Below are 25,714 nucleotides of genomic sequence, written 5' to 3' on the forward strand. Positions count from 1 at the left end.
AACAGACTGACAAAGAATTCTATAGAAGAGTAAAACCAATCTGTCAAGATATTTTTTCGATTGTTTTTAGTTTAAGTGAGAGTATTTATTTGTTACGCATATTTATCTTTATTGTTTTAATAAGAATCTATTGTTAACTTAGCTGAAAGCACACCATAAATTAGGTGTTAAAATTACCAAAGCTCTCCCATTCAAATTTGTTTATAACAACAATCGTATCTAACATTTTAGTTTCAAAGGCTAAACGTTTTGCCTATCAATTTCGTTTTCTTCACACTTTATCTCAAGAAGAAATGTTTTGTCATTTCGTATCAATAACTTGCTACTATTGATTTCGGTGTTTTATTATGCAAAGAATTTGGCGTGAAAGTGAGAGTTTATAGTACAAAGCAACTATTTTTGAAAATTTGTTTAATAATGAGTTATTTGTTGATTAACATATTCTATAATTTACCGTAAATCCATGTAATGATGGCAGGGAATGAGAACTTCTGCATATTATATATCGTTAGCTAAAATGCAAAACAACGTATCATCAAAAAAAAAAACGAAATTGAGTTTTTTATTGCTTACGATTCACTACATTCTACATTCATGTCAGATATAACCAATACATAAGTAATATATAACCAACATATAACCAACATATAACGAATATATAACCAACACATAACCAATATATAACTATTTAATAACCAAAACACACACTTTGTTTCAATATGAGCTGTTTCTATTATATCGTTTTATCCTTCGCCTGTGCACTTATGAAATTGATGTTACGTTATTTTGCATTTTAAGTGACGATGTATGCTTGAAGACATATCATTTACTATGAGTATATGTATTTTAGTTTAACATTTTATTTATTATATTAAATAATTCTCACAGTTCTTTATTTAAATTCCGGGTAAATCACCAGTATACACATTTACATCTATCTAATTATTTTTAGTTATTTTTAATATCTTCTGTACTCTGTTATTCCATATTATATTAAAATCTCTTCACTAAACTGAGAATCCACTCAGAATTTTATATAATAAAGAATAATTAATGTATTAATGACATATTTTAATGTTATTATTATAATTATGCAATGAAAAGTTTTAGCGTAAATATACATACACATAAAAAATTCCAGCTGAGCATGCTGCAGTCAAGTGACAATTAAAATACTTAATTAGCATGCTTAGGAATGCTGTAATATAGGGTACTCATTTCCTGCATTATTTATGCTTGTACTCGTATATTATACATATTATATAATACAAAAATGAATATGAATTAACCAGAGAAGTGAGCTCTACAAATCTAATTAACTAACTACATAAGCAAAGGTATTCAAGTAATAAAGCGAACTTCCTTTTGGTTTGGATAGCTCACACTAACTCGCACACACATAGAAAATACTTAGAAACAAATAAGATTTTTAGGTAAATATGTATATGAAGTCCACTGTCGCATTCTTTACTGACTCTTTTGTTAGTTTCTAGTTAATTTTGGAAAAACTTCTCAGCATCAAATCATTTATAACAAAATGACTAAAAATGTAAAGTAACACTTTGTCTTTATTGGAACATCGATATATTTCTGAGCAAGGCAAGAAAATTTTGTCAGTCTGTTCGAATCACACAAAAGCATACCAATACTTGTGGTACTTTAACCATAACTCAGTAAAAGCGTAGAACATTTATAGAATTTCATGAGATTCTTTTAAAGTCCTGTGCACCGGTTGCCTTAAAAATTTGTCTTGAAAAAACGCAAAAATTATCCCGGAAATAGTAAGAAATTTTTGAACATATAACAAAGATGTATGCCTCAATTTAAATCATTTCAAATTAAACTAAAATTATTTTTTAATAACGATATCAGTATATTTTTGATAGTACAGGAAAAAATCCTTACTTAATAAATTAATTGAAAATTAAAAACTGAAACTTATAGCATTCAAATTAGCAAAAAAGGAGTGCGACTTAGATAAAATATGTATTAGTGTGCCTGAAGGTAGGCAACAATTAATAAATTGCTGAAAATTGCACCGAAAATATTAGATTACATTTAGGACAACGTTTAAATAAGAAGATAAGAGAAGCTAAATAAATAAAAAGTCTTTTAAAAGATATTTGAAACTATTTTTGAGTTACAGTGCAATAAGTTAAGCAGTATCCTTATTTTTTAGATAGTAAAGCACAAAACCTTTACTTGCAAATACATTTAAAAATTAAAAATTGTTTCTGTTAGCATTCAAATTCATTAAAAAGGATTGCGACTTGGATAGAATAGGTACTCATATGCCCAAAGGTAGGCAAAGTTTGATATATTGCTAATAGCTCTACAGAAAATGTAGTATACGTTTAGGGTAATATTTAATTACGAAATCAAGGTTGGCTGTGCGAAATAGCCAAATAAATAAATTTAATGTATTTAAAAAGATATTTGAGACAATTTTTGAGTTACAATGCAGTAAATTAAGCAATATTTTGGACTCAAGGGTCAGTAAAAGCAATTTAGCTAATCTACGAAATAAGACCAACGATATACAAATAAAATAAAAGCATATCAATAATGTGACAGTATATATGTATAAATACAATTGCATTATGCTCAAACAAATCTACCGTTAATTTTGCTTATATACACATGTATATTTATATATTTGCACTGTGTTTCTGTTTCTATTGACTAACATTTCATAACATACGTTACAATGAACCACTTCATGTTGCATGCATTTTCAAACATCGGCTTTTGTGAATTTTGCCGCCCAACCCACTTTATGACATACGCTGTTTCTTTTTTATATATTTTTTCTTTGTATTTTGCTTTTGTTTTTTGTAACTAAACCATATTCTTTCGCTCTGTTGCAGTTATGTTCTCTCGGCGCCAACTAAATTGCTTGACACGCTGCCCGGCATACTGATGCTGACTGATTGCTTGGAGGCATGCCAGGCGAACGAATCATGCAGTGCAGTTAATTACGAGACCGGTCTATGTGTATTATTTAGAACCACCGCTGATGTATTGCCAGGTAAGTGGGTAAGCGGATTCTGTGGCGGCTGAAAAGCGCGCCGCAGCAAACGCCAAAGCCATAACACTGATAAATATGCGCCATTTACATGAACACGTATATGTGTCGCGTTGTACGCGTTTATGTGGCATAGCGGTGCACGCGTTCGATTTGAGGCCGTCAAACTGGTATTTGCACGTTTTTTTTCTATTCTTGCAACGCGCTGCTAATGCGCTGTGACTGCAATCGATAGCCGGGCGGCGCTTTGTGCAAACTATCACATTTCGACGCGAAGCAAAGGCAAAAGCAAAAAACAACAAAAATGCATGCACTACAGTTGTGCACTCGTTGTGCAAAATCATAACAAAGTTGTAAATGAAAAATCATTTTTGGCCCCGGCCTTTAATGGTTTACTCTTATTTGTATCGACTTGTGGCCGCTATGCGCCATCCGCTAAACTGTAGTAAATTGATTGTGGTAAATTGCATGGGTTGGTGTTGTATAATCGGTGACGCGTTCAACGTGCGCTCACACACCTACTTTTTACGCATAAAATTATGTGCTGCCACTCCAGCAGGCCACGCCGTGCCGGCAAGTCAACATGAGGAAAGTGCGCGCGCCGCATGCAGCAGGCTATGAGTGACCGCGTGCAGCATGCAACAGGTTTTGTGTCAGCTTCAGTAAACTACCTCGCCCCGTTGCGCGCACCGCTTCCAACTTGCCTGTAGCGCGCCACTTAACGCTTTGATTTTTTGCATTTTTTCGTTTCGATTGCATATTTTTATTTTCGCCTTGCACGCGCCGTCCGCGGTCGAACGCACAATTTTTGCGCCTACTTTGTCGCCACGCCAGTTGGCAATTGGCTGCTGGCAGCTGGCAGGTGCCAGTTTGTCCAGCAGCCTGCTCGTACGATTCGCAGCCACGCGCTGCTTCTTTCTTAACGCCTGTTCCTTCACAGCGAATGGGCGTGTGCGTAGCGACATTTCGTGCTGCTCGCGGCCGCAAATACGCACTACGCCGGTTACCGTTATAATGCGTGACGCATTTTTGCTCTTGCGCGTTGCTCGTTTACATTTTTTTTGCGTTATTTTGGTTTTATTTTTTTGCTGCTTTTGGTTAATGCTTTGATTTTCGTCGCTGTTGCAGGTTCACTTTCGCGTTCGCAGTTTCCAGTTTTCACCATTTACGCACAGAAATCCTGTTTGGGCGTGCGTCCCTGCTCGAAGGCCTGGTGCATTGATCGCGTTCAAGGTTATCGTCTAGTGGAGCATGTCAAATCTAGCCAGACTGTCTACTCGCGCCGTGACTGCTTGGAACTGTGCTTGGGCGAAACTGAATTCACTTGCAGGTAAGTGTGTGCGGCCGGCTGAGGGCCGTTGTTGGTGCGGTGTTGCAGCTCAGTATAAAAATATATACATAGATGAGTCATTATTGGCTGAACGGATTAAAATGGGTGCAGTGTGTTTGTATATTTTGTGCTTGGCCGTTGTATAATTGGGTCAAGTACCAAGCTTTCTTATGCCTATCAGCGGAAAAGCTCATGTCATCAGTTACTCTTCACCTTTTCTCGAAGTTTTAGTGCTTTCATTAGAATTCTAGTTTTTTGTTCAAGACTTCTTTCACTTAAGAAGTTGTTAAGTCAAATTAATTTTTTATAGCCTTATCTGATTTTAAAACTAGTTTGGATATTTTTTTTGTTTTATTAAAGTTTATTGATTTGTAATAAATCTTTGTAGATCCGCCAACTTCTACCGTCACTCTGGTTTGTGCGAACTCTCCGATATGGATCGTATTACTTTGACTGGCGCTAATAATGTGGAACCCTATGATGGTGCCGATTACTTGGAGAATAATTGCGCTGAGGAACCCAGCAAGCTGTGCGAATTCAAACGTATCTCTGGCAAAATTTTGAAAACTGTCGACTCTGTGTATCAGGACATCAACAGCATCGATGAGTGCCGCGACTTGTGCTTGAACTCACCCTACAGGTAAATATTACTCACACTATTATTAAGCAGTTAGCTTATAATATTTGGAAGAGCTTTTCATAATAGAAAGCTCCATATTGATAAAGCTTTGTTGAAAACCGAAGAGCACTCGAACTCATTTTAAGCTCTTGAAAACTTTTTAAGCCCAAAGCTTTACCTAACTACGAAAGGCACGCAGTATTAACATTTCCCTACCGAGCAACTTCAAAGTAAATTAAAAATACATTTTAATACCCTCAGATTTCAAAAGCTTCAACATTTTTTTTTTTAATTTTTTGTGAAAACTTTCACAAGCTTTTTATGAGTTCGTGTTGTAAATAAGATCTATACTTATTTACAACCCGAAGTCATAAAAAGCTTCTGAAAGCTTTCAAAGCTTTAAATGAACTTCTAAGCTAAGCATGAAATATGTTTTATGGAACTAAATGCTTGAAATAATCTTTTAAGGCAAAAAATTATGATAGGCTTTTCATAATCTAAATAAGCTTTTTGAAAGCTTTTCACAATTTTTAAATCAAAATTTATTGGAAGTAGGATTATTTGGTTACGATTGAAATCTAAAAGAAAGCTTTCACAAAAAATTTTCTACTTTGCATTTCATTGCTATTAAAGTTCCTCTCTTAAATTAATTTTTTTTTTAAACGTAAACTTCATTATCTTTTAAGTAATTTTCTCAACTCAAACGATATTTAAGCCGATGCTACGTAGTACTTCAAACTCTCTAAATATATTTACACTTATTTCAGATGCCATTCATACGACTACAATGACACTGGCGATATGGTCTGCCGTCTCTCGCATCACAGCCGCGCCACGCTCACCGATGTGCTCGACCCCTACTTGGATGTGCCAGAGGCTGCCACCTATGAACTCTCCTCCTGCTACAATGTCTCCATTGAGTGCCGCTCTGGCGAAATGATCACCAAAATACGCACCTCAAAACTGTTCGATGGCAAAGTCTACGCTAAGGGCTCACCCAAATCGTGCTCGGTCAATGTAAACAATTCACTTGAATTCGATTTCCGCATGGGCTACAACGATCTCGAGTGCAATGTGCGTCAGAGCGCCTATGGCCGTTACATGAACGATATTGTCATTCAACATCACGATATGATTGTGACCTCCTCCGATTTGGGTTTGGCTGTCTCATGTCAATACGATCTGACCAACAAGACGGTTTCGAATGATGTTGACTTGGGTGTTACCGGCGAAATTGAATCATCACTCAGCGAAGAGATCATTATCGACTCACCGAATGTGATCATGAAGATCACCTCACGCGATGGCAGCGACATGAAACGCATTGCTGAAGTTGGTGATCCGTTGGCGCTGCGCTTCGAAATTGTCGAACAGAACAGTCCTTATGAGATTTTCGTGCGCGAATTGGTCGCTATGGATGGCACAGACAATGCTGAGATCACGCTGATCGATGCCAACGGTTGCCCCACCGATCAATACATCATGGGCGCCATACAGAAAATGTCGGCCAATCGCAAGGTGCTCGTTTCGCAATTCGATGCCTTCAAGTTCCCCTCCTCCGAAGTGGTGCAATTCCGCGCGCTTGTCACACCCTGTATACCACGCTGTGAGCCAGTGATCTGCGACAATGAGGATGCTGTTATGGGCGGCGCTGATGCCAAATCGCTTGTGTCGTACGGACGCAGAAGGCGTTCGGTGGCAAATGGAACTGATGGCGGTAAGTTGAGCGGGACAAACGAGTGGTTGTAATTTAGTGTCATGTTTGTGTTATTGTTTTTGTAGTTGGTAGTTTATTTTAATTTTAAGGCGCTTATTAATTTTATTTTATTAAATTTTTTTCTTTTTCCAGCTGAATTCTTGTTAAGTACAATTGCGCATGCGCAACGTGAGAAACGCGATGTGAACGGCAACAGCAAAAACAATAACAATGTAAGTGACAACAAAAAGCCCGCCGCCGATGACAACATACTGCTGGTGCAATCCATTCAAATCACCGATAAATTTGGCTTCAATCAAGAGGATGCCGACGCGTTGGGCGCCGATCACAAACTGTACGCCGGCGACGATGCGCTCACCTGTCTCAACGGTTATGGTAAGTACGATCGCTATCACGCATGCCTGCGACTCTCTTGGGAAATAAGCAATTGAAATTTATTTTCGGTTGCTTATTTATTTTAGCAATTTTTTGTGCGCATTTATTTATCACCGCGTTATTACACGTCGCATATTTTATTATTAGCAAAATAATTTTTCGCCATTTTTCTCTGATTGGTACGCGCTTTGTATTACTTCTCCATCATCATCATGTGTTCGCCATGTTTGCGTATATGTTTTGCATTTGCTGTGCGCGCGGCAATGTTGCAAGTAGATATACATAATTGCGCGCGCATACAGGCATCCGACATGAGCTGCCGCTCACCGCGCGTTTACGTTGCTACCCAACGCGCTTCCCAAAGCATTGTCAAACCTTGCGCTCCAACGAATTGACTAACGAATTATGTACGTGCAGCATTAGCGGCAGCAAGCAGACAAAAGAGTGCCGTTCATATAACTGCAATAACAGTGGCAAATTGCAATGCTGCGCTTATTGTGGTGGTGGCACTAGCGGCAGCCATAAATTGGCAACCGAAAAAATTTGCATTTCGCCGCGCACATTTTCAATGCCACATCAGCGCATTGGCATCAGCGGCTGCGGTAGCGCATTGATTGCGCGCCTGTGCGACTCTATGGCTTTGCGGCAACGATAATGAATCAATTACGCCTGGCAATCGGTGTTATGCGCTGCGCCGCCCGGTCATACCAACGAAAATTATTGGATTTTTATTGGCAGGCCTGCGGTGAGCTGGCGCAATTGTATTCACAGACATTAAGTTATCATTCGATATATATGCTTGCATATTGTATATACGTTCGTACCACATGCTGTGTCATGGCGCGCGCCTTACAGTGCTTCACCGTGTCATACGGCGGCTACTTGTGCTTCCTGCAATTGCTGTTGCAAATATATAGGTCTCTGGGTGTGCGTTCAATGACCTCAGTCAGTGGTTGCATGCTGCTTCATTTATTTGTTGTAAGCATCGCGTTTACCGTACTACAATTTCTTGCCCCAGCGCCCGCTTCATTAGCAACATCGGCTGTGCGCATTCGATACACTCTGCGCCAAATCAGTGCAGTGGCATGCCTCCTCACGAGCGGGTCAGTGGTTCAATGCGCGTCACTTCAACTTTGCCACAGTTATTTCACAGGTTTTTTTGCGGTTATTTCCAATTTTCCATTTCGCGGGCGAAAACATTTCGGCGACTCCACCAACGCCGGCGCCCGAGATATTTGTGCTAATTTTTGCTGCCGCTCTTCTGCTGCTTCTTCCACTCATGTTTAGCGCAAGAATTTGCACGCCAAAGTGTCGTGACAACGTGCGCCGTGAGTTGCACAAATGTTGCACACAACAGCAACAACAGCAACAGCGCTTGCGCATCAGCCCGCCAGTCTGTCTGTGTGTCTGCTGCACTTCTGCGACGCCGCGCGGCAGTTAATACGGTAGGCCAGTGTGGTAGCGCAATACTGCTGTTGCCAAGCGCTCCAGCAGTGTTGCCAACAGAAGCGAACGCGCAGCAGCAAATATGCTGTTGCATGAAGCAAAATAAGAAAAAGTTTAAAAATAGATGAAGCATGCAACACCACCTGTTGCGCATGTTGCTAATGTGCATGCATGTGTTGCAGTCTGTCCTGCTGCGCGCGGGCAGCGCACCGATTGGGAGCATTTTTTTATAGTTGGCAACACAACATGCGCTTTGTTCGGTTGCCTTTTTACACGTCTTTCATATATAATTTTATTTTTATTTTCATACTCCTAACACAAATTCTTATTGCCCCATTTTAGCTGCTGCTTGGGGTGGCAGTGCGCCTGCGCAAGCAACATGTTGCGCTGTTACAATTGTTGCTAATGTTTATGTTGCATATAATATTTCAACGGTTTTTCTTACTTTTAGTCGGCGCTTTATGTATTTTTATTTTTGTTGTTAATTTTTTATATTATTTTTCTCATTGCTCGCCGCGAAAGTGTGCCGATCCTTCGACTATAAATATTATGTGTTCTTGCTGTTGTTTATTTTCGCTCATGTTGCGCCAAATGCTCTTTATATATGCTCAAGGAGTGCATTGCTTTGGTCGTATTGCTGCTTTTTTGCGCCCATGGGTGCTCATTGGCACTTATCGCCGTGTTCCGCAATAAACGATAGGTCAAGTAGAAGCAGGTTAACGGGTTAATAAATGGCGTAAAATACCGTTAATTAGTGGGGTTCACAAGGCTCAGTCTACAGTACTTGTGAACTAATAATTGTATCGTTTCTCACATTATTTCACAATAAACTGGACTTAATGTGAAATTTGTGAAACGCGGCGTAAAAGATGTGCGCTTCCTTATATTCTCGCAGTAAAAAATCATTTTATAATTTTGGAAAGTACCGCAAGGTTGTTGGCGCGCCTTAAAGCATACAAAATTTATATGTTTGTATATTCAGTATGTTTTTTTGTAGTGGCAGCATATCACAGAAAGAAGCACAAAATAAAAAAAAAAATAAAATAAAAATAAAAAATAATAATATTTCGAAGAAGTTGAATTTTTCATTAACTAATTGCAAAAAAAATTACCAAATAATTTAATTTTGACTTGGGAATAACAAATACTTTAATTAAATTAATAAATTTGATTTTATACAAAAATTATTTTAAATTTGTTTAATTAAAAAATTAATTTAAGTTATTTTATTTGATTAAATTGTGTTAAATTAATTTAATTAACGAATTCCTTATTTTTTTCATTCAAAATCTTTTTATTTTTTATATTTTTTGATTCAATATAATTCTGTTTATTTTTTATAAAAGAAATTTTTATCTTTTTTGTCATCTTACACAAAATTAATTGTTATATTTTGTAAAAAAATTGTGCAAAAAAAGTTCTAAGCTTTTTTAAAAATTTCACTACTTTCGAATTCCATTTTAAATAAAAATAATTTTAAATTTGCTTCATTAAAAAAATTTAATTAGTTTAATTTTAACTTAGAAAAAATACCTTAAATAGTTTAATAAATTTGATTTATATAAAAATTATTTTAAATTTGTTTAATTAAAAAATTTATTAAATTTAAATATTTTAATTTTTAAAATTAAGTTTTTAATTAATTTAACGTTTTCTTGCAAATACAAATTCTTTAATTAATTGTTTTTTCAATCCAAGCTTTTTTAAATTGTTTGAAGTATTTCGATTTAATTAAATTATAATACATTAATTAAATTAACTAAATTTTAACTTGAAAATAACAAATACCTTAAATTGTTTAATAAATTTGATTTAATATAAAAATTAATTTCAATTTTCTTAATTAAAATTAATTTAATTTGTTAATTAAATACGAATTTCTTAATTAATTTTTCTTCAGTATAAATTTTTAAAATTTTTTTTATTTAATAAAAATCTGTTATTTTTTATAAAACAAAGTTTTATCTTTTTATTTTTCCTAACTAAAATTATTAAAAATTATTTGTAAAAAAATATTAAATTTTATATTAAAAAAAATGGTTTTAAATTTTTTAATAATTTTAGAAACCTTTGAACTCCATACAATTTTTCTAAAATTCTCAACTAATATTGAAAAATATAACAGTTATATAAACTACATAATTAATTTTTTATAAATGAAAAGTAATTTTTATTTTATTAAAAATTAGTAATTTTTAATTTAATCAAATTCAAAAATTTGACTTGCAAATAGAAAATACTTTAAATAGATGAACAAATTTGATTTAATATAAAAATTATTTTAAATTTGCTTAATTAAAAAAATTAATTAATTCAAATTTAGATTGAAAAATATAATAATTAAGGAATTAAATAATTAAATTATCTTTAAAAGTTATTTAATCAGTAAAACTTAAGTTTTAAATAACCAACTAATAAGTTTTTAACTTGCAAATACAAATTCTTTATTTAATTTTTTTTTCAATTAAATTTTTTAATATTTCGATTTAATTAAATGAACTAAATTTTTATTTTTATTTTTCAATTAAACGTTTTTTTTGTTTTTATATATTTCGATTCAATATAATTCTATTGCTTTACTCTCTATACGAAACATTTTTCTTTTAAAAAAATACAAAATTTTCTTGCAAAATTATTGCTTTATATTTCAACTTATTAGAGAAAATTAATTACGAAAAAAATATTTGTTTCTTAACTTTGTTATAAAATCAGCTTAACCAAATTCATTTTCAAGTTTTCATAATGGTCAGCATTTTCAAAAAGATTAACATTCACTTTGACCTCATTACTTGCGTCAACCAACAGAGTAATCAGCATTGCATTCTAATACACAGTTAACCGAATACGGGCGACCACAAATGGCGCTGTCAAAAATAGTATTTTCTGAGAAAACAGAAACCGCAGCAAATGCATTTGCCACCCAGATTTGTACTACTTAAACAGTACGCAGACATAGCATGCACATACACACACATACATACATATATACATATATGTATGTGTGTGTGTGCGAGCAATAGATTCGACAGGAAATAAAAGTCAGTACAAACAATTTATGAAAATCAGTCAGAAGCGAGCAAGCGCACCCAAAAACAGAAACCGCAAACAAATATTTGAAAACAAGAACAAGGAAGGCGCGCATGCGCACACACACACAATAGTACAAGCGCAGTTATAAATAAATATGCACATTTGTATGCGCGTGAGCAAAAGAGAAATTAAAGTTATAAATGTTAGCAAATAAATAAATTTGTGGGGAAGCAAGCTTAAATCATGCGGCAACAAGCCAACGCGGCTGCATGCCACCAAATGTAGATGGATGGCAGTGCGCAAGCGCGTAGCAGTGACAGCGACATTCCGGCCGAAACGATAAGCAGATACAACGCAGCAAGCATTTAGTGGCGAACGGTGAAGTGCGCGCAGCAATCAAGCGGCGCTGGCAGCGGGGCGCACGCATGCAACACGACACAACCAGCGGACGGCAGTGGCATTCAGAATGCGAGTGCGACCGCCGAAATAAGTGAAATTTATTGCCACGAAAGTGCACGAAAGCGAAGCGCTAGCAGTGCGCCTGTGTATTTACAAGCGTTAGTGAGACATAGACTGCTGCGTATTGGCCGCGCATAACTGTTTATTTGTTTGTTTACCTCTTTATTTACGCGTGCTTTTTTATCTACATACAAATTTGTTAAATATCTTGCTGCCACTGTTGTTTTGTCCAATTGTGGCATGCTTATTACTTGCAACTCATCGCGCTGACCACAAAAACTACTTAGATTGTTTAATTTGTTGCAACAACAAAACCACAATATAATTTACATTGCCGCACACTTTGTAGCATGAGAAATGGTATCGCTTAGTGGCGTTTTCGAGACGCTTCAATACGCCCATTCATCATGCCGCGCTCAGCGTACTGTCGGCCGCGCTCCCCAAGCGCACCGTGTGCGAGTGAAACGGACTTGAAGATGCTCTCGCGTTGTGTACTCTTGATATGCAATTAGATTTTCGTTTTATTTGAAGTGCACTGTGCCATCATTTCACTGCATTTCTTTCTAATTTTCGAAATTACTTTTTCGGTCACTATTCACCGCAGCGCTGCAGCCACTTTCACCGCTTTTCCTTTGCGCGCGCTGACTTCGTGTACGTGTGTATGTGTGCGTTTCTGTGTCACCTGCAAGAATCGATTTGGGCTGAGACATGAACAAGTGAGCGAGTGTGCTGAGTGAAGCTGTCAGCGCTGTCAAACACCAGCCTATCGGCCCACTGTCCGTTGCGGTGGCATCGTTAGCGACACACGCATGCGCTGCCTGGCGCGTTTACGCCCGTTTTCTACACAGTCGACTTGAACGCAATACACGCTGCATTCGTGACAGCTGCGTACACAGGCAACGGCAACAACGAACAATAGAAAGTAACCTTGGCAGAGGCGCAGCTCTTTTGTGGCAAATGCGTTTTGTCATAGTTTTTGGTCAGCGGCGGCCTAAGTGGCATGAATTGCATTCTCAAAGGAACCCAGCTCGGCAACAGCTAATGGCGCACAACAAGTCACTGTTGTTGTCACTGCAGCGCTTGCTATTATAATTGAAACTTTTGGTCAGCAGAGGCGGCGCTTAGTTGACTCTAGTTTCACATGTGTCTATGTTTGCGTTGGCAATTCTCTGGTTGCGGCATGCCAATTGTGTGCAAAGTATGCGCATTCGCAGGTCTGTGTGGCATGCATGTAAGGATGTTGATGTCGTTTTTGCTTTTTCAATGACATACTCAGTCGGTGTTGGCGGTCTCGTTATATTGAGGGCGTCCCAGTTTTACTTGGATTTCTTGCATTATTACTTGGTGTTTTTGTACTAAAAAGTGTTGTCAAATATGGCATTGAGTGACGGAAATACTTTGCAAAAATGAACTGTTGCTCTTTGTAAACCGAAATGTTAATAAGTGATGTGAAAAGTAGTTTGAGACTTTTTGTGAGCTTTCCTATATTTTAGTGAAAGCTCTTCACATGTTTACTTTTGACCTTAGATTTATGAGTTATAGTCTAAGGTGCTTCCAAAAAATGTCAAATATAAAGCTTATTCCACGTCTATTAATGCTTTACAAAATAAATTAAAATCAGTAAACCAGACAAACAAGGTATGAATTGCGCTCCATTATAGTAAACGCTCAGCTATATAGAAAAGCCAAACTCAGAATTTTACTTAAATAAAAGCTCATTAAGAGTTTCCGAAAATAGTTAAGCTAAAATGACTTGAAAGCTTTTCCAAGCTTCCAATGATGTCAAAAGCTAAGTAAAATATAATGTTTATTTACTTTAAAAACTAATATTTCGGTTCAAAAACTTTTTTAAAGCTTATTTAACACATTCAATATATCAAAATCAATGTTTATATGAAAAGCTTTTGAAAATTTTAAAAAGTTTTTTTTTTTAAATATACGGAAAAAGCTTTTTAGTTAACTTATTACTGTTAAAAATTTTAAAGAAAAGCCCTCATCTTTCCTCAAAAAAGTCACTTTAATTCGTTGTTATTAGATTAGATTTTTAAAGATACCAAGAACTTATATGTGCAATCTTTGAAAACTTTTCTCCTTTAAAAGCTTTTTCTGAAAAAAAAAATTTTCAAATAATAATTTTGATACTTTTTCGTGTAGCTTTAATCTAAAAGCTCTGAAAGCTTTCATTTCTTTAAAAGTTTATTCTGAAAAAATATGTATGCTTTAATTTGCTAATAAATTTTTCAAGTTTCTAAGAGCTTATATGTGAAAGCCATGAAAGCCTTGAAAGCTTTTACTCTTTTAAAAGCTTATTCTGAAAAAATATGTATGCTTTAATTTGTTAGTAAATTTTTCAAGTTTCTAAGTGCTTATATGTGAAAGCCCTAAAGCCTTTCACTCTTTTAAAAGCTTCAGTTTTTATAAGTGGTCGTGATTTCAAGAGTTTTATTGTAAAAGCTCGGAAACTTTCATTTATTTAAAAGCTTATTTTGAAAACAATATTCTGCTGAAATAAATTTTATAACATTTTAATCAGAGTCCAATTAGAAATTCTCAATGCTAGTATCAAAATAAGGGACCGGCAAGCAAACAAACGTAGAAATTGTCCTTGATTTCCAGCGAAGCATACAGCAAGTCTACCTAAAAATGCCACAATGCCTTCAAAATTTTAATACCTTTATACTTATCAATTGCGAACGTTACTCAACTATATCGAATCAACAAATTTCCGGCTTGAAATACGAGCGAAACAAAAATAAAGTAGCGTTGATAAAATTCAATCTCATGAGCAGCTATGCGATAAATTGCCATTTAGCAGCGTAAACAGATTTTAGTTCCTTTATCGCGCTAGTAAATATGCAATTTGGGAACTATTGAACTCTTTGCGGTGCAGAACATTTACTGAGCACAAATGAATGACACAGCCATTGGTGATGCAATATTTTATGCTTTGGGCGCTTGTTTTGGTTAAAAGCATTACAAATGAATATGCTGCATGCATGAGTAATATATAAGCATGTATTCCAGAGGCTTTTATGCCTTTATGGCTAGGGAATTAGAAAGTAACGGTGCTTTATTTTGGCGAAAATTAAAATTTGTGGCTTTAATTATTTGCAAACGAAAAGTGAATGTTGTCTAAGCTTTACACTAAAGAAAGCAAAAGGTTGCCACCTATTAGTAATGGTGTGATTTAGAGCTTACAAATTTGGCAGTTTATGAGAAAAAGTGAGTTTAAGGAAAAACAAAATCGGAAAGACGGTTATTGACAGTAAATGTTTGCATTTTATGTTTCTTGATTTTGCTTGAGCTAATTTAATTATCATTTTGAGAATTTGGAGAACCTATTGATGCCTGCAATAACACAAAAAATCTCTAATATGAAAATATAATTTAAAAAAAATATATATAAAAAAATAAATAGAAATGCATATTTTTATTTTTTGCGCTTAAATTTTTTATAAGAGTATTTCTTATATAAAAAAAATAATATTTTTTAAATTTCTTTTATTTCATATACAATTTTTGACTTAAAAAAAATTTTTTACATTTGTTAATTTACTTAATTTAATAATAATAATTATAGTTATTAGAACTTGAATTTTAAATTAATATTTTAATTAAATACTTTTTTTATATAAATAATAATTTAAAAATTAATTCAATTAATTAAAATTTACATCTTAGTTAAACCTTTTTTTTTATTAAAAAATAAACTTAATTATTTTTTTAAAATTATTTTAATTAAACGATTATAGATATATATTTTTTAATACTTTTTGTTTGAATTTTTTTTCGATAATATATAAATATATTTTTAATGATCAAAATTTTTTTATATTTTTATTTCATTAATCCTTAATTTTTTTAATTTCAGTAACTTTTACAATATGAATTAATGAATTTCAATTTAAAATTTTTAATTAAATTTAAAATTATTAATTAATTGAAACTTAAATAAAATTTAACTTAAATTTTTTATATAAATTTTTATGATTTGAATTAATAAAACTAAAATTAAAAATTTATAAATTAAATTAATTTTTTTATTAAAACTTGAAACAATTAATTAATTATAATCAAAATTTTACATATTTTTTTTGGTTTGAATTAATACAATTTAAGTTAAAATTTTTTTAAATTAAATTAATTTTTTTAGTAAAATTCGAAAGCATTAATTAATTAAAATTAAAACTTTATGTATACATTTTTATGATTTAAATAAAATACTTAAATTTAATTTTTTTATAAAAGTTTAAAAGTATTAATTAATTAAAATTATAATTTTAAATATAAATTTTTATGATTTTATAACATTTAATAACATATTTTATTTTTAAAATAAAAAAATTTAATTTTATTAATTTTATATATAAATTTTTATAAATGAAAATGCATCCGAAAATTTCGGAAAAATTCGAAAATTAAGTTAACGTCATCTAGATTTATTTTCAATTAATTTCTGCAATTGCTATTATACTACAATTATATTACCTAAATAATTATTGTTCACCGTGCCAAGCAAGCACTAATTTCTCTCTCTCTTTCTCTTCTCCTCTTTCACCATGCACTCACAGGTCTCATTGTGGCCGGTGCACTATTCCTGCTAGCCCAATTCACCATCTTCATCATCTGGAAGACCGTGCAGAAGCGCTCGAAGAAGGAACGCTACCTGTACCAACACGAATCGGCAGCGGCCGCCGTCAACTATGGCGCACCCACTATGGTCTACGGCCAAGCGAGCGGCTCACACTGCGGCGGCGTCACTGTGGCCTCGCACTCGGGCTCCAGCAATGCCAGCGACACGCTGGGCAAGCTCTACGACAGCGGCATGACGGGACGTTATGGACAGCAATATTGAAGGCCAACTGATGGAACGGCGGGTGGGAGAAGCTAAAAGTATTCCACACAATTAACTATGCATAAAATTACACTAGAAACAAAAGAGATAAAAAAAACAGCAACAAAATATAGGACATACATACAGACATGCACACGAACAAACGCAAAGCGTTACACATATACACACACACATGGCGTTATATAGAGCAAAAATACACAAAATCACACATATATAAGATATATGTTCACACATACATATATCACAAGATGTTCGAGGCTTAGGCGTTAGTTGTCCTTATCTATATTATAGGCTTCACTTTTTTTACTTTTATACCGAAAAAATGGAAATTAATGGAAAGAAAACTGGCAAAACTTGCGCAAAAAAATTACCTTTTATATACCGTTAGTAGCATATTTTAGTTCTAAGTAAAGTAGTTTTATATTTAGAAAAGAAAAATCAAGACTTTTCCGACTTCATAGCGTTTGTGGGGGTTAAAGTAAACACACACAAAAGTCAAAAGTAGAAATTTTGAGACATTATTATTTCACTTTTTCCCCCCACTCTACGCATATCTATCCAAACTAGTAAACTAATTGCAATGGCAAAACTTGCTTAGCACTTAAAAAAAAAATTATATAAATAAATTTACTTTAGTTTAAGCTAATTTAGTTAAGGCGGGTGAGAATTACCTATTCGACAGTAGTGAAATGCCAGCGTATGCGCGCTTCTAACGGTGATTTCCGACGGCCGTAAGCGCACGAACCGACCAACAACAAACGAGTGACTATAAAAACTAATGAACCGTTAGACTGAAGACTAAAAATACACACACACACACACACTACTTTACGCATACACGAATGCTGTTGGTTCGTTGGTCCACGTCTCGAGCTGGGATCGCTGTTTAGGACTGCGCATTGTGAGCAAAGCAAAGGAGGAGAAATTATTTAAAAAGAATTCTATGTTAACAAGACACAAATAAAATGAAAATATAAAACTAATTCTGTTTTCTTAGTAAAATGCAAGCTAGTTAAGTTAGTAATTTGCACTCACAGGTGCAGTGAACACATATTTATGGCTAATAAAATGTAAAAATTAGGCAATAAAATGAGTGAAACAACAACAACGAAAACGCATGCCTAATGCACACTACACCGTTAGTTAGTTAGAGTAGGCCTAGCGCTTTCCATATTTATTGCACAGTTGCGCTTCTAAGCAACAACAACATATTTTATGAGCGCAAACACACACGCACACACATAGAAATACATATATGCATACACATATGCATAGAAACACACACATGCACACACCTGTAACTGACACTTAGTCAAAAAGTATTAAAGGCAGCAATAAGCAATAGCAAAACGGCGCGAATTTCCTACGTAATTTTGTATCAAAATACGTAGGCGGTTCCTCAACACAACAACAACAATTTTCAACAGCATTTTTCCATGGAAAACAAAAAACACCCATAAGTTTGTGTGAGCGCTCACTAAAAGCAACAAAAAATTATAAAATTATCTTTAACTATTTATTTTACTTATTTATTTAACTTATTTATGCTATTTGTTATTTATAACTGTACTCTTCTTCATAAGAAACACACACACACACACATGCTTGCATCCGCTTATGACTACGGTGCTCTTTAGTTAGCCGTATTTTACCTTACATATGATCATTATTATTTATAGTAGAATTTACTAAACGAAGCACTTTAAATAATTAAAAATGAAATGCAATTTAAATAAATATAAAAGCAGCGCGTGTTGTAAGTAGCAGCAGAGCAGTCTATAAACAACGCGGCAAGCAATTCTAACTTAAATGGATCCATTTGACGTCTTTATGAAGTTGCTTAGCGGAATTGCAATAATTTAAACAAAAACAAAAAATATATATTTAAATAAAAAAAGACAAGAAAAAAAACTAACGCAATACATTTAATGAATGCATTAATTAAATGTTACTATTTAGCTTTAGTCTTTTTATACGAATTGTACTGATTAAGTCTATGAAACCAATAAAGCAAAATACGTATAATAATTTCAGAAAAATTAAAATAATTATTTTTTATTTCTAATACTATAAAGGGAAGCTTTAACGGATAATATGCTGCATTCTAGTCCAGAAAATTTAAAAAAATCGAATATTATATTTCTAAGAATTAGAAGCGCTCCAACTAAACCGATTTGAACAGATGGAAAAATATTTGCCATTTTTTTTCGAATTGACTTTTTTCAATGCGGTAGTTGATATTCATATTCCAATCAACTAATCTTCTTTTTATTTTAAGAAAAATATTCTTGAAATATCTTTCTACAGTTTCACACATAAAATCTGAGTTTCCTTAAATTTATAATATTTAAAAATAGAAAAAAATTTAAAAATTAAAGAAAAACTGTGAAAAAACCACCTCTTTTCTGAGCGTAGCTAGTAGCCATTTTATGAAAAAAAATATATGGTTTCAGTTGTGTCTATTCACACAATATGACATACTTGTACTACTATGAGCAAACAATAGTAAGACTTTGTTCATAATTTTAAAATTCTTAATTTATTTTTCAAAATCTATGTCGTCCCCCTCAAAGTAATGCCGCTTGGTCCCAATACACTTATGCTAAATTTTTTTTTCAATCCCTAAGACAGTTCACAAAGTCAACTTCCGGAATAGTCTGTTCAATCCGCACGGCGATTCACGCTTAAAGTCTTCAATTGTCTCAAAACAGTTTCTCCGGAGCGTTGGTTTGAGTTGGCTGATTAGTCAGAAGTCACACGGAGCTAAGTCAGGCGAAAAACTCACCAAAAATCAATGGAGTATGCGATTGTGCGATATTGTGGTGCAAAAACTAAGAGTTTTTAACCCATAATTCAGGGCTCATTTTTTGGAATAGCTTCGCGCAAGCGACGAATAACACGCTTCCTAGTTGACAGCTTGGCCGGTCGGAAGGAATTCGGAGTGCACCACACCTCAATAATCGAAGAGAATTGTCAATTGTCGCCTTTGCCACGATATTCGGCAGATTTATCGTCTATTTCCGGGTCGCAGCACAGATCCAAGACTCATCGCCAATACAAGTGCGTTTTACTCGTATGAGATGCTGGTAGTCGGAAAGGATTGCTTCGCAGACGTTCAAGCGACGCTATTTTTCGAAAAATTGAGTGATTTTAGAACCAATTGTGCTTTCACTTTTCTTGGCCAAATGATCTTTCAAAATGATTTTCACTGACCCTTCCGATAATTCAACGGTGCCAATAAGATTTTTGACTGTTAATCGTCGATTCTCAAGCATCAATTCCTTTACTTTATTGACGTGTTGATCATCAGTTGATGTTGATGGCCGTTCTCAACGCGTTCTCGACCCTCTTTGAGCCATTTTTACCAATCAAAAACACAAACAATTATCACCGAATGGCTTTTCCAACATTCTAATTAATTCGGCACCAGAAATTTGCTTCTTCACACAAAATTTAATGGAATTTCTTTGTTGAATAATTTTCATACTTTGGAAAAACATGCGTATACTAAAAACTAATAATTCTTTCGATGTGACAAAGATGCCACTTGCAGTCATACCAACCTAGAAAACTCTATTTCGACGAATGGGATTTCGCGTGAAATTTAAATTAAAAAGTTTTACTATTTTTTGCCCACAGTTCAAGAAGCCATCATGATTTAACTCTCCACACAAGAGTAAAATCGAAATATAAATAACGAATATTTATGAAAATAGAACTCAAAAATGTCAATTGAACCAGTGCAAAACAAACTATGGGAAAGCTCATGGTTCAGTCTGGCTTCTTTTCTTTGCAAATACGAGGAATTTGTTTATGATCGATTCTTGGCATTTTTCTATAAATGAAATAGCCAATGTTAGTCTCTTGAACATTTTCTTCTGTTTTAAGGCATTTATGTATTTAATTCCTTTTTGAAAAAGTAGTATATATTCGAAAAGAGGCTTTAGTAAAACTGATTCTTATTTAGGCACTTATACGCCATCAACATTCCAAAAGGTTCCACTTCGTTCAAATTGACTTTTTAGTCTGTTTAGAAATATACTCGTTATTATTGAATAAAGTCATCTCATCAGGTTGTCAAAATATAACAAATTATTTAGACAAAGTTGAAATAAACTCCTAAATATCCAAAAGTTTCTACTCGGAATAATTTTATGATCCTAGAGAAAGTATACTATGACTCTTAAAAACTTCTTTTAGACACTTACGTATTTGTTATTAAGCCTTTTACATAAAACACGCATTGCTTTTGCTTGATTAATGGTTTTCTAATGAAATTAATATTTTTTAGAGGTGACACAAAGCTCTTAAAACGCTTCATATGATGGAAACAGATCGAAGTGCGCAGCGAAAATAGAATCTTATCTTTCGGACAAGCATCTGATAAGGATTGATTTTTATTATAAGCTTTCTTTAATATTATACTTACTCATCAAACCCGGAATTGTTCATTTGAATTAGCGCGATAAAGAAATATGTGTGTTTGGCAACTGTTTGTTTAGAAAGAAAAAAATTGAACAACGAGTTAGGCAGAGGTTTTACACTGAAGGTAGTGATGTCATCAGAAAGCTGCCTCATGCGATTTGTACATCCATCTCTGTTAATTACATATAAACTGCGCTTGAAGACATCGTCGTCACATTCTAGTTTGATTGTGATTTACTTTGTGGCCAAACATGAAACTAGCGTCATCTTTCAGCCTCCGTATTCACCAGACTGGGCACGCTGTATCTTTCTGCTGTTTCTGAAACTTAAAAATCCGCTTCGATGTCCATCTTCTATTAAAAATCATTCGCTGAAGATATTGAAGACCATCCAAGCCAGCGCTTAACAGAAGTGTATGAAAATTTTATTAATCATTGGGACGCTTTTATTGGCTCCAAAAAAAACTAAGATCACAATAACAAGCGAGAAAATAAAGTTTTCATTAAAGCGAATAAAATTTTATCAAAAATCAAACTTACTGTGATATGCCTTTCATTATATCTTTAAGCTTCAATTGTCGTTAAATTGCATCTTTCATCATTAGCGTTTACCTTGTTTTCATTTGGCTTAAAATGCGTATGAGTGAAAATGAAAAGCCTAACAGCGTGAGTCCACAATACCCTGTTAGCCGATATTAGACGGTATTAGCAAATGCGTCGATCAATAACTGGTCCACACTCCATTGAACAAGCGACAAAAAATTAAAACTGACAAGCGAAATCCAAATCGCCTCGAATTAATGCGATGAAATGGAGTGATAAAGAGACTAGAGAAAGAGAGAGCGAGATGAGAGGGAAAGCGTTCCTGCGATTTGTTAAATTTGATAGATTGTTGCACGAGCAATTAAAGTCAACAAGTTGTACACACACACATGCAGCGTCCATATTTGCATACACTGTTGAGCTATCAAAAGGAAATTAATCAAAGCGGCAATGTGCCACACCTGTGACGACGGCGATCAGCGATAAGAGCGAGCGATGAAACGTTTAAAATGCGCTTTTCGCTAATTGAATGCGTGACAGTGCGGCGAAGCTGTAGTGGTTGTTGTTTTTGTTGAGAAACTATAGATGGACGACTTGCATTTGCGTAAAATCGACTTGAAAGATGTATGTACATATATTAGGGTGAACCAAAAATAATTTTTTTCAACATTTTTCCTACATACCGTGAAAGTATCGGTTGAAATAACGAAATCGAGTTGGAAAATAAATTATATAAATATTAGGGTGGACCAAAAAAAATTTTATTTTTTTTTTAAATTTTTCTTACAAAACGTGAAAATATCGTCCAAAATTACAAAAAAAAATGTGATGAAGTTTGAGTTCTTAATATTAGTATTAACTGGTGGCATCTTTTTGAGTCCACATATAACAATTTCCTACAAAATGTATGAAGCGAGGTATTTCTTCAAGTAGTTGGAAGCGAGATACAAATCTGATTATTAGAAAAAAATAGCAATCCGTTAAGCGGAATACCTTGCCGTTGCAATTACCAGCTCATATTTGTGGAGACTTTCTAATAGGTCTAAGAACCCATTTTTTGGATTACCATTCGGAAAAAATTATTTTTGTTTACCACCCTAATGTATATAAAAATGTATGTGCCATCTAGATTAGTTGTCGCACGCAGTTTTCCAGCGCTGAGGCGGCACGCACTCCATGAAGCCATTGAGAATGACAAGCTGAACCAGTTATTAATAAATACTATATTAGTCATACGCACATACTTTTAGCATGCACTGTGTCACCAGCAGTGAAGAGTCGAGGCGCACGCATGCACGCAAAAATATTTATAAATTCACATGTGGGCTTTAATGGGCGTATTAAGCTAATTAAATACCTCGTTGCCGCCAATTTATAAGAAAAGTTACACATACATACACACAAACGTGCAACCGACTGTGGCGCCTCGCTGTGTCGCATCGTGTTTTTGATAGCTTAATAGCTTCATTATGCCAAGCGACTACTGCACAGCGAACTTTTCATGCGTAGACACGGCAATACAAGTATATCTCCCTACATATAGTCACACACACACACACATACAACGCGCTCGTTTCATATTCATGCGCAAATTTATCATCGCTTTAACATCAACGCAAACTTTTCTGCTAAATGATTAATGGCGCGACGCCATAAAAGCTAGTGTTGAACCAGTGGTTCTTGTTGTTGTTGTTACATTTTGGCTATTTCACGCTTACTGCCACTGCTACGCTTACAAAGCGGCATATACGAGGTGTAAACAGAATTATGATCGAGCGAGTTGTGTTTGTTGCCGCTTTTATTGACTCGTTATTGTTGTTGTAACGTTTGCTCTTGTTACGGCGCGGCTTCTCACACATCACACACAATAAAAAATTTATGCAAAAAAAAACTAAAAACAGCAAGAAATTCGCAAAAACAATGACGTGCGTAACTGAGGCGTTAAAAATGCTATTAAAAGCCGCTGTGGCTGTTGTTGCTTTTGTTGTTACGCTTAGTGTTGCTGTTGCCGTTGCTATTCCACAGCCTCTGCTTGGCGGCGCCAAGTGATCGTAATTAAATTAACACCTGTTGCGCCTCGTTTTGGTTGCCATTACTGTGTGGTGTTGTTGTGTGATTTTGTTGTAGTTGTTTTTGACTTTTTCATCGCAGCAAAAAGAAAATAAAAATATTTTTTATTGCTGTGTGAACTTTTCGGCATTTGGGATTTTTGCGGTATTTTATGTATTTTACAGTATTCGCTTTGATATTTTCGTATGTGTGGCATAAAAACTGTTCATAATTGCCAATTAGCAACAGTGACAGTTTTGTTTGTATATATGTGTCTTACGTTGGGATATGGTATGCAAATATTGTGAATGTAGAATACTTGGTAGAATATATTTATCAATATTTTCTACTTTGATTTGATAAGTTTTTGTACTGGAATACAAATCTCTTCGTTTTGCCAAGCATTAGAGAGTAGCGAATCAAACAAACTACACCAGCTGTTCAAAGAGATTTGCAACGCTTAGGGTGCAACCTTTTGCCAACATGTTTTCTGAGGCAGGCATATTGTAGATCTTTTCTCACTTTCAAAATTGCCTACTATAATTGCAAGAGCATCGTCAGCAGGAATTGGGGCCTTAAACGTGGTATAATCATGTGAATGTATACGGCTGTCAATAGACTTATACTTACATATGGAGCACTTGTATGGTGGTCAGCGCTAAAGAAATAATACGAGTACAAAATCAGAAAATTAAATATATTGACAAAATAGCAGCATGTTCCTATAAGAATAAGAATTAGGTGGTTGGAACCAGAAGACTAAAGTAACCAACAAAGTAACTAAACTAAACCACCTAAACGTCAATTAATCAGACTAAATTCCCCCAAAGTTGGATTTCAGGTGTGGATACTCTCTATTCGAAGAAGGGGCATAGTAGGGGAGGAAGATACCTTCTCAGTCTATACCGACGTGTCCAAAATAGACTGCGCAGTAGGCACGGAAGTATATTCCGATGATCTGGACATTTCTCTCTCTATCCGTCTACCGAACTCGGTTGCCATCTTCCATGCGGAAGTACTGGGCATAGAGGAGGCCTGCGAAGCTCTATTGAATAACTACGAGAGGATACATAAATCAACAATATACACGGATAGTCAGGCGACTCTCCTGACTTTGCCGTCGCCCATGACTAATTCCAGCATAGTCCTTAACTGCAAGAAGGCACTGAGCTCACCAGAAGACAAGCTCCACTTAGACTTGATCTGGGTTCTCTGCCACAGGAACATTTTCGGCAACGAAAAAGTAGACAAGTTGGCAAATGCAGGAGCTTTTCTAAACGAAGCCGAGACAGAGTTAATGCCAAGTCCGCTAGGATCGATCAGGAGAGAGCTCAATAAACAATTTCAACAGTTAGCAAATAACAGATGGAAAAATATAAGAAATGCAATATATCTAAACAAATATGGCCAATATATGACAAGAAAAGAGCTAACGACTTATTGAATAAGTCCAGGAAAAATATCTTCAGACGAACTGCTACTATAACAGGACATTGGCCATTTGGAGAACATGCGTCCAAAATGGCTATCCCCTACAATAACATCTGCCAAGGCTGTGAACTAGTAGGGAATAAGGAAACAATTTTCCACTTTTTTTGTGAATGCCAAGACCAGAAGAACTCTTGGAATGCATCACGCATCAAACCTTGAATGGATGTCTACAAAAAGCATAACGGACATTAGTAGCTTCATCTTAAACACAAAATGGTTTGAACGAGAAGATGAAACGTGATAGCAATAATAAAAAATCTACAGCTAGTGCTAATTGAGCACGAGATTTAACTGGACTGCACTACTACCTTCCCTCCCTACCATTAAAAATTGTAAAGCGGTATGCGACGG

At 34.8% G+C, this 25,714-nt stretch overlaps 1 protein-coding gene across 1 annotated transcript in view; it reads left to right on the top strand.

Moving 5' to 3' along the window:
- The window catches only part of LOC126766615 (uncharacterized), an 80,817-nt gene extending 61,965 nt beyond the window's left edge, over positions 1-18,852 (top strand). The window contains exons 5-10 of the mRNA XM_050484369.1: positions 2,868-3,028; positions 4,154-4,355; positions 4,744-4,995; positions 5,742-6,691; positions 6,824-7,066; positions 16,573-18,852. Coding sequence (XP_050340326.1) covers positions 2,868-3,028; positions 4,154-4,355; positions 4,744-4,995; positions 5,742-6,691; positions 6,824-7,066; positions 16,573-16,856 — 2,092 coding nt within the window. The 3' untranslated portion in view covers positions 16,857-18,852. The remainder of the gene's footprint in view (positions 1-2,867; positions 3,029-4,153; positions 4,356-4,743; positions 4,996-5,741; positions 6,692-6,823; positions 7,067-16,572) is intronic.
- Positions 18,853-25,714: the final 6,862 nt, after the last annotated feature.

This window comes from Bactrocera neohumeralis, chromosome 2, assembly GCF_024586455.1.
Source record: "Bactrocera neohumeralis isolate Rockhampton chromosome 2, APGP_CSIRO_Bneo_wtdbg2-racon-allhic-juicebox.fasta_v2, whole genome shotgun sequence".
Classification (NCBI taxonomy): domain Eukaryota; kingdom Metazoa; phylum Arthropoda; class Insecta; order Diptera; family Tephritidae; genus Bactrocera; species Bactrocera neohumeralis.